The sequence below is a fragment of the Cyprinodon tularosa genome, unplaced genomic scaffold, assembly GCF_016077235.1.
Source record: "Cyprinodon tularosa strain WSP-4 unplaced genomic scaffold, ASM1607723v1 ctg712, whole genome shotgun sequence".
NCBI classification, from domain to species: Eukaryota; Metazoa; Chordata; class Actinopteri; order Cyprinodontiformes; family Cyprinodontidae; genus Cyprinodon; species Cyprinodon tularosa.
Genome location: NW_024039466.1, coordinates 248,739 through 259,313, shown reverse-complemented (window position 1 = coordinate 259,313; position 10,575 = coordinate 248,739). Strand labels below are relative to the sequence as shown.

The window sequence follows — 10,575 nt, the reverse complement described above, 5'->3', positions numbered from 1 at the left end:
TAGGCGATTTAAGAGAAGAGTTGGAGCAGCTGGTGGTGCAAAGATAACAGCCTGATCCTGAACGTGGTGAACAGGAAGGAGGTCATCTTGGACTTCAGGAAGAAACGTTCTAACCACGCTCCACTGGCCCTCAACAGATCAGCTGTAGAGGTGGTCAGCAGCACCAAATTCCAGGGGGTGCACATCACAGACACCCTCACCTGGACTGGAAACAGCACCTCACTGGTCTAAAGGGCACAGAAGCATTGGACTTCTTGCAGGGGATGAGGAGAGCCCACCTGCCCCCACCCATCCTCCCCACCTTCTCCAGAAGCACCATAGAGAGCGTTCTGAGCAGCTGTCTCACTGTGTGGTGTGGAGGCTGCAGAGCCTCAGACTGGAAGAAGGTGAGAACAGCAGAGAGGATCATGGGGGCTCCTCTTCCCTCCAATAAAGACATTAAATCCCAGCGCTGTGTGTCCCGAGCCCGTGACATCATCAATGACCCCTCCCACCCCCACCATGGACTGTTCTCCAGAGATGGCAAAAGTACTCACTTTCCGTACTTGAGTAAAAGTGGAAGTACTGATTAAACTTCTTTACTCAATTAAAAGTAACAAAGTACAGGCTTGTAAATTTACTTAAAGTATAAAAGTAAAAGTAGAAACCACTTTTTTCATGCCGTTTCCTACATTTTAAATGGATGTCTGCCAATAGGACTAGATCTCCGTTGTGTTCATTTTCAATCATCTCGTCGTCCATGCTACTATGCTAACGCCACCGCCACCAAGCTGCAATGATTTGCCGCCAATGAATACCGCCGAATCTGTCGATTCATCTTGTAGCGGTGCGTCAAATGCAAAGTAGATTCCCATCCAATTAGATTGAATTTGGTATTGATGACGTGAAAAATAATAACGGTAACTCCATTGAAATGATTCAAAACTAAAGTAACGAGACAATTTTTTTAAAATGTAAGGAGTAGAAAGTACAGATATTTGTGTAAAAATGTAAGTAGTAAAAAGTCGCCATAAAAATAAGTAGTAAAGTAAAGTAAAAATATCAGAAAAATCTACTTGAGTACAGTAACAAAGTATTTGTGCTTCGTGTTGGGATCTGGAGGTCTGTCCACCTTTCTCCAGCAGAGGGCGTTCTTGGTCTCCTGGAGCCGGAGCTGACTTCTACACCTGCGGCTCGTTAACTCATCAGGAGACCAGCATATAAGCAGTGGCAGCGCTACACTCCAGTGCCAGAGTGTTAAGCCAGTTACGGTTAGCAAGCCTGAGCCAACCAACCTGTCTGATTCTCTGACTCCCTTGATACCTGAAACTGAACCTAACCAGTTTTTGTACTCTCTGCTTCCTAGGAAGATCTGAACTGAACCCTGAAACTCTGGAAGAGTTTCTTTTCTGTGTTACCTGTCTGATCTCAAGAGATCCTTGGATGATCGAGCTGTCTGAACCTGCCTGCCCGCTCTCAAGAAGAGAACTGGAGATAACCTCTCATCTGAGCACCGAGAAGTCTGAAGTCAAGCCCTGCCGCTGCCGAGCCCTCTGCTCACCATCTGCCTCTGGACCCTCCTGGTTCCCTCCCTCTACCGCTCAGTCAACCACTGAACAGGTACAGACCTGCATTATCCTTCAAACTACCAAGCCTGAAACCCAGCTAACTGAACTGTCCCTCTCTGCAGAGAACCCTACCATGACCAGTCCTGGACCAGTCCCCAGACCAGTCTTTATTAATCATTGTGTTTTCAAATAAACAGTTGAACTTTTCCTCCGTGTCTGACTGTGTTCTGCATGTGGGTTAGGTCCCTAAATCCCAACATGACACTTCGTTACTTCCCATCTCTGCTGTTCTCCCTGCAGCTAGACTTGCTTTCTTCCTCACTGCCATTAGACTGCTGAATGTTTTGTTAAAAAGGATTATTGTATTGTATTTTATTATAAGTATTATATTGTATCATAATATTAAAGAAAAAACCAAAACAAAAAATAAAAAAACATTCGAACTGTAAATTTACAGTCATATGTTTATATTACTGTTTTTATATATTTAGCCTATTTTACTACTTTTCACTTTTAAAAAATATTGAAATTGTCCAGTGAGCTGTTCCAAACAAAATGTATTTATCTATTTATTTTAGGGATGAACTATTTTTATTCAAATTGTGATTTTTATCCACAAACATTCATTTTTATTGCATTTTTCGTTGAACATATGTGTAGTTGGTTGTTGCATAACCTCCTTGTGTTAAATGCTGAGTGTTGCTCTGGTATTCGGGTTAAAGGGAGATTGTCATCCAGCTGAAAGCAACCCGGACGTGCATGTGCTGCTGATGTGTTTGCATCCGATGCGTCGTCAGTTCGTTATATGTTGACGCAGCGTTCTCATCAAGGTGTGTGTCATCGTTCGCACGAGCACACGCGCGCGTGGCTGGCGGACAGGCTGTGGGCTCGTCCACCATCTGTGCGCCCCTCCCTCTGTGACTCGCAGCATCCCCGGCAGCTCAGTGGACGCTGCTGCCTCACCATCCATCCCTGCTTCACGGCCAAACAGAGGCAGGCGTTATATCTGAATGCGTAATTTGCAGTGGGACGCTTTGATTCGTGAGCCGCTGCGTCCTTGTTAGTGAATGCGACCCCATTTGGAGTCATTTACTAATAACAAGCTGTTGCTTTCAGCTGAAATTCATTTTAAAACGCTTCTTTCTCGGTGGGATTTTTCCAAGTTTGTCCAAATGCGGCAGCGATGAGCTGCGAGCGAATCAGAGGGAGGCGGTTTGAGTTGTCAGAGTCACATCCAGGGTTCAAGCTCTCCTCACTTTGCTCCTCTGCCTGCTTTTTGGGGGATGCGACGTCATGAGCTGATCCCGCCTGACAGATGTGCTGCAGCTGCACAGGCACAGATAGTCCGATCCTGATTTTTTATTATTATTTAAATGATAATGCTGCAAAAAGGAAGGAGGGAGAAAATCTTCTTATGAGATAAATGTGAGGTTCTCTTGTTTTTCCACTGACGGATCGCAAACCTTCATTCATTTTTCGGCTCTGCGTAAGATGATACCTGGATCTGCCGCATCAATGCTACCATCTGCAGAAGCCGCGAAATTGTACCAGACCAATTACGTCCGCAACTCCCGTGTAATCGGACTCCTGTGGGCCATTTTCACGATCCTGTTCGGCATCGTTAACGTGACCATCTTCTCGCAGCCCTATTGGATCGGGGATGGCATGGACACCCCGCAGATCGGCTACTTCGGCCTGTTCCACTATTGCATCGGGGACGGACACTCCAGGGACCTGGACTGTCAGGGCAGCTTCACCGAGTTCGCCGCCATCCCCTCCACTGCGTTCAAGGCCGCCTCCTTCTTCATCGGAATGTCAATGATGTTGGTGGTCACCTGCATCGGCTGCTTCAGCCTCTTCTTCCTCCTCAGCACCTCCACCGTCTACAAGATCTGTGGCTGGATGCAAGCAGCATCAGGTAGGTTCAGAGACCCGACCATCAGGTATGAAATAAGAACAAAACATTCAGCTTTGCAAGTCGAATAGCCTTAAACCCTCTTTCTGTTTCTAATGTCTTTGAACCCTGGATGGTGAAATAGGTATTGCTTAGATCCAGTGGCGGTTCTAGACAAAAATGTACTGGGGGCCCGCGTGTTTCCATGGGGGCCAAGAAAAGCTTGAAATAAAAAACAGAGCAAAGGATTCAAATATATTAAGATAGCTGCATGAAGTGAAATTTCTGTTAAATTAGGTATAATTAAAATTCCATGTCTTATTAGGTCATCATACATTCATAATTCAGGAATTTTACACATTTTTTTTTTTACTTAATTTAAGTTAAAATTACAGTTTTCTATAAAATCTGAATTAGAACTCAAGAAAAACGGATACATTCAGCTGGAAAAATTAGAGTATTTTCTTTTTTTTTGTTTTTGTTTAAAAAAACAACATTTAGCAGATAAAAACTGGGATCCTATCTCAATTCCACTGAAGCTATCACCTTATTGTTTTTAGATAATTAAACAGAGTTTGTAAAGAAAAAAAAGAAGAAATTGATCCAAAGGACCTATCATTAACCGTGACTGTGACAGCGCATATCATCATTAGAATTTCTCGAGTATTATGTCTACAGTACAGGGGCCAGGACATGGTCTACAGGGGCACTGGCCCCCTTTGGACCCTGTCTAGAACCGCCCATACTTAGATCATAACTCATGAGCTGATTAGAACAGCTCATAAAAGGCTGACTAGAACCAATTTGCAATAAGCTGTGTTTAATTAAACACATAAAGCACTGAAGTAAACATTGCAATCAAATATTGCTGTCATTGCAACTGCCAGGGGCAGATTTAGGAAATTTGGGGCCCTAGGCAAAGACAGGAGGGGGGACACACTTAATATCATAAAGGACTGGTTATACTCCTGCAGCAGTGTGTCGCAGGTATGATGCAGACATTTTTGATTTATGCTCAATATTGAAACGTAGTCTGCGCTATGTTATTCCACGCCACAAAGCAAAAGGGAAAAATCGCAAACTAACTGTGGGTCTAGATATTGCAGATACGGGCAAAAAAGAGCGGGGATCCAGGTGGAAAAGGGGTCCCACCGTTCTCGTGCACCTCACTCTTCCAGCTGATCCAACTTCAGGAGTCGTTTTTTCACAATCATGGTCATACAAACAAAACAAGCCAGTAAGGAGATGCATAGTGTAGAGCGGATGTAGAATTGACCATTTAGAGGCCTCCTGTCTGCAGCACTGTCAGCGGTCACCTACAATTTTGGAGAGGTGCACCAGAGTGTCTGCGCAGGGGGCTGGGACGTCTCTGCATACACTGCGACACCTTTCGAAGTATAAATCAGCCTTAAGCTTTCGAATCAGTGGTGGCTGGTGGAGCTTTCTCCAAGGGGTGCTATAAATTCAAAATAGATGTATACATAAAAACCAATCAAACGTTTACTAAGTTATCACAAAAGTATAGGGAACAAAAGAACATTATTTCATGTACAGGTTTACTTTTTGTACATAAATCTTACATTTTTTAATATATAAAACGTTTTATATTCTGAGAATGTGTTTATTTAAGGGCAGCTATGCAAATTAACAAACCTCTAGAAAAAGTACACTATATTTTATTTTTTTCCATGTCAATTCTTTTTCATTCTTCTTTGCCTTTTCTAAAAAGTGATTTAAATCAGTCCTAGCTGTCTTTATCCATGCTGGCTCAGATCTTCAGGTTTGAAAAAGGAGGCAGGGAAAGCAGGATAAAGTGTTAGCCTCGCTGTATGCATTTAGCAAAGCTTTCTTGCTAAACCAGGTCCTGGAAAAGGACCGTTCTTGGGCCTCTTTCTCTCTCTAATGCGTCTCCAACTCAAGCGACTCGACCAGTCAGTCACCCGGAAAACGTCTGCACTGTCATGTGTATTCTCATTATCAGTTCATATGAAATCGTACGAAAAGTTTATGCACAGTATTTCGTACGTTTTTGACGTTTTTTACATCGTATTTCGTCGTATTTTTACGTCTTGCCTCGAGACAAGATATCTGTGCGTATGTGCATCTTACGCACAATTCAATAACATAGAATTTAACATACAATTAACCCTAACCCTAAGATACAAAACTGCAAGCAACCTAGTGAGAGACATCATGAAGTAATTATTGCACTGTCCGTCCCAGTTATACGTCCATCCGCGGCTCTGCTTTTTTCGTCTGTCTGGCTGCGCATGAGCACTGTTATGTTTATTCGAGGAAAATGTCAAAAACGTACGAAATACTATGCATAACTTTTCGTACGATTTCATACGAACTGATAATGAGAATATGTTGGCACTGTGGCGGGATGTGGTGAGCAAATAAACTTCCTGTCAGCTCAGAGCGAGCTGCGCCCCAAGCTCTCCTATAGCTTGGTATTACAGAGGAGCTACTGCGCATGTACAGCTTTCAACGAGAGTCGATGGACAAAGATTTTTGTGCTGCATGGCGGAAATACGTCATATATCCGACGAAAAATTGAATACGCTTTACAAGTCAAAAAATATTAAATATGTATCTTGCACATCTTACATATTAACAGAGATGGGAAGTAACAAAGTACAAATACTTTGTTACTGTACTCAAGTAGATTTTTCTGATATTTTTACTTTACTTTACTACTTATTTTTATGGCGACTTTTTACTTCTACTCCTTACATTTTTACACAAATATCTGTACTTTCTACTCCTTACATTTTAAAAAATTGGCTCGTTACTTTAGTTTTGAATCATTTCAATGGAGTTACCGTTATTATTTTTCACGTCATCAATACCAAATTCAATCTAATTGAATGGGAATCTACGTTGCATTTGACGCACCACTACAAGATGAATCGACAGATTCGGCGGTATTCATTCGCGGCATATCATTGCAGCTTGGTGGCGGTGGCGTTAGCATAGTAGCATGGACGACGAGATGATTGAAAATGAACACAACGGAGATCTAGTCCTATTGGCAGACATCCATTTAAAATGTAGGCAACGGCATGAAAAAAGTGGTTTCTACTTTTACTTTTATACTTTAAGTAAATTTACAAGCCTGTACTTTGTTACTTTTACTTGAGTAAAGAAGTTTAATCAGTACTTCCACTTTTACCAGAGTATTTTTTAACACAAGTATCTGTACTTTTACTCAAGTACGGAAAGTGAGTACTTTTGCCATCTCTGCATATTAATATATTTCAAAATATTTTAAATGTTAATTTAAAATTAAATTACAAAAAAAATTCAGTTTTTTATGTCTTAATCAGGGTCATTGGGTGGGTGGGGCGGCGCCCTAGCGCCCTCTATCGACCTGGTTCTGATGGCATTTTAGGGAAAGGATTTTTATGAAAAACATGATTAACGTGCACAAATAAGGAATAGTTGTATTAACCATACATGTAAACAGAGTTTTATGGGGCCCCCAGGAACTTGGGGCCCTAGGCATCTGCCTAATATTGCCTAATGTTTTTGCAACTGCAGTAATAGAAAAAAAATATACATTAAAAGGATTTAAATGTCACGTTTAAAATACAGTTAAAGAAGTTGATAGGCAATAGAACATACACTGGCTAAATTTTGGTCTACTGCTAAATTATTATTATTATTTTTTTAATGTTCAGGGAATTAATCAAGAAATATATATATATTTTTTCATATTGAAATTTACTTAATTTCTTAAAAAACTTAATAGATGATGTAGATTGTTTTTGGTTTTTGTTTTTTTTGCTTGCTAATAGTCGAGCATGTGCTTTGAAAGATAAAATGAATCTTTGTTGCATAAAAATATAACCATTAACCAAATTATTTCTCCCATGGTTCTTGGTCGCCATTGTTATCAGGAAGCAAAGCCTAATCATGCTAATCTTAAATAACCTACTTTTAAGTATTTGGTTTTTTCATGTCACTGCATTAGGGATACAGTAGGTACTATTGTCACCTTGAAGCATGAAGGTTCAGGATGTAAATTCTGGTTAAGATCCTTCATTGTGCTGTTAGCATGTTTCCTCTGTGCATCCATGAAGCGTTTTTCTTCTGTTAAAAGGCTATTGAGTGCTGGACAAAGATGCCAGCAACTCTGTTATGACTGCATATAGAAAATATGTTGGTAGATTGTAAATTTGATCTATCTTAGCTTTCCTATTTATCTTTTCCAACAGTAAATCTTTACACTCGAGTGAAGTTTTTCAATAACTCTGATTCAAGTTTACTATACAAAATATAGTATTTCTAAAGCTCTGAATGAGGCCTACAGGGAGGATTTTTTTCCTCCATAGATTTGCTTGGTGAAGCCAATAAAGAAATATTTTAATTTGGTGAAGATTCTCATCCAGATCATAGTCATTGAAAAAAGAGAAAATAAAAAAACAATCCAATGGACTTTGTTTCCAAGTTTAAAGACGTTTCACTCCCCATCCAGGAAGCTTTTTCAATTCAAAATGTCTGGAATAGTGTTGAGTTTTAAGTTTTATACAGTAGCCCATCAAAACCTTGTTTTTTTGTTGTTTTTTTTAAACATGCAAATAGATACGGATGAAGGGGTCGTCCCATTCCATTTCTATTTGCATGTTTTCAAAACAAAACAAGGTTTCGATGGGCTACTGTATAAAACCTCGAGCTCAACGCTATTTCTGACATTTTGAATTGAAAAAGCTTCCTGGATGGGAAGCGAAACCTGGAAACAAACTCCAGTGGATCGTTTTTAATTTTCTTTTTTTGGAATATTTTAAGTCGAAGAGATGGAAATGAAAATTGCATGAATACAATAAATTTAATGCAAAAATAGCAACCCTGACCCTTTAAAAACTATTCAAGTGCTGTCCGTGGTTCTGAAATATTTGAATATACATTTTATCCAATTCAATTCCATTTAAACTCAAAAACACTTTATTAATCGCAAAGGGAAATTAAATGTTGCAGTAACTCTAACCTTTTATTTTTAAACAAGTCGAAGAGATGGAAATAAAAATTGCATGAATACAATAAATGTAATGCAACCCTGACCCTTTAAAAACTATTCAAGTGCTGTCCGTGGTTCTGAAATATTTGAACATACATTTTATCCAATTCAATTCCATTTAACTCAAAAACACTTTATTAATCGCAAAGGGAAATTAAATGTTGCAGTAACTCTAACCTTTTATTTTTAAACAAGTCGAAGAGATGGAAATAAAAATTGCATGAATACAATAAATGTAATGCAACCCTGACCCTTTAAAAACTATTCAAGTGCTGTCCGTGGTTCTGAAATATTTGAATATACATTTTATCCAATTCAATTCCATTTAAACTCAAAAACACTTTATTAATCGCAAAGGGAAATTAAATGTTGCAGTAACTCTAACCTTTTATTTTTAAACAAGTCGAAGAGATGGAAATAAAAATTGCATGAATACAATAAATGTAATGCAACCCTGACCCTTTAAAAACTATTCAAGTGCTGTCCGTGGTTCTGAAATATTTGAATATACATTTTATCCAATTCAATTCCATTTAAACTCAAAAACACTTTATTAATCGCAAAGGGAAATTAAATGTTGCAGTAACTCTAACCTTTTATTTTTAAACAAGTCGAAGAGATGGAAATAAAAATTGCATGAATACAATAAATGTAATGCAACCCTGACCCTTTAAAAACTATTCAAGTGCTGTCCGTGGTTCTGAAATATTTGAATATACATTTTATCCAATTCAATTCCATTTAAACTCAAAAATACTTTATGAATCGCAAAGGGAAATAAAATTTTGCAGTAACTCATACCTTTTTTTTTTTAAACAGGTGTTGTAGGTGTTGATAGCTGTAGGCAGGAAGGATCTGTCTTGCAACGGATCTGGATAAACCTCTCACTAAAGGATACTAAAAGTTGACCATAATCTTCTTCATGTTATGAAAAATTCTTCTTTGTGTATTTCTGTGAAGAATTCTTCTTTTTAACATCTCCAGCTTTACACGTTCTCTTTCTATTTTAGGCTTTCTTACAGAATAATGTTCACTGATTTGCACTTTTGCACTGACAACAATAATGGCATTAACTATTTACATCACTAGTCTGACGTTTGAGACAAAAACAAAGAATTCATGCTCTTTTCAGTTCTGTTTTTGGAAAGAGCAAAAAATAAACACTGGTTAGGCAAATGAACGAGCCTGCATTATCATCTGCATTTTCCACAGTTTGTAAAGCGTGATTAGTTTAGATTGACCCTGAACTGGTTTTGCAGTGCACATTACACCTTGCCTTGCCACCCCTATCAAAATGTTCTGGCTGTGCCACTGCTTGCACTAAATGATCATTTAGTTCTCTAAACATGATTGAAATTGCATGACTCTGTCCCTTTTAAAGTTGCTTACATAACACAGAATGAATGCAGCCCGATCACAGCTAACATCATAAGCAGCTTTCTGTATAATCTTCTGCCACGAAAAGTATGTTTTGTTTTTTTTGGTTTTTGTCTTTGTGAGTCAGAAATGGTTTTAAAATAAATTGAAATAAAGGTCAATGGTTCAGAGAGTGACAACATTTTGGCAGTTGTGACTATGATTGAATGTCATAACCCATGAAATTACCCCTCATCTGGGGAGTTCTGGCAGTGATCAACACAAGTCCTCTCAGCTGAACCAGTGGTCAAAGCTTTGAGTTTCATGCTCTAACCCAAAATTATGGGAATCTTTGGAATGGCTCCATCTCGAGTCACTATGCTAGCTAGAATTAAGGCAATAAGCTTGTCTAATGAGGACACTGCTGGGCTGTGTTGCTCTACTGCAAAGAGATGAAAGAGAAAGCTAAGAGTTGAGGCGTTGGTTGTGGCAGTCTGACCCAAGGAGTCCTAACGAGGAGGCCTAGCTTATTAGTGCTGTCAAACATCATTATTCTTGGCTGATGTTTAAAGTCACACCTTAGCCGAGCAGCCCATGGGGAGGACAGGTGGCCAATCAAAAACCCCACACCATCAGCATGATAGTGATAAATGGTATGACAGAGTGCCAAGAAGAGAGCAAAGGAAAAAGGAATGTGTTTTGCTTCCTTTTGCAGTTTATCACCTTGAAATATTTTTGGAGCACAGTACACAGTTCAT

General features: G+C 39.2%; 1 protein-coding gene across 2 annotated transcripts in view; it reads left to right on the top strand.

Annotated features, from left to right (window-relative positions):
• Positions 1 to 2,303: 2,303 nt before the first annotated feature.
• The window catches only part of LOC119772521 (LHFPL tetraspan subfamily member 3 protein-like), a 55,598-nt gene continuing 47,326 nt past the window's right edge, over positions 2,304 to 10,575 (top strand). The window contains exon 1 of one of the 2 annotated variants that reach the window (XM_038268966.1): positions 2,304 to 3,465. In XM_038268966.1, coding sequence (XP_038124894.1) covers positions 3,039 to 3,465 — 427 coding nt within the window. In that variant the 5' untranslated portion in view covers positions 2,304 to 3,038. The remainder of the gene's footprint in view (positions 3,466 to 10,575) is intronic. The other variant, XM_038268965.1, reaches the window with a different exon arrangement.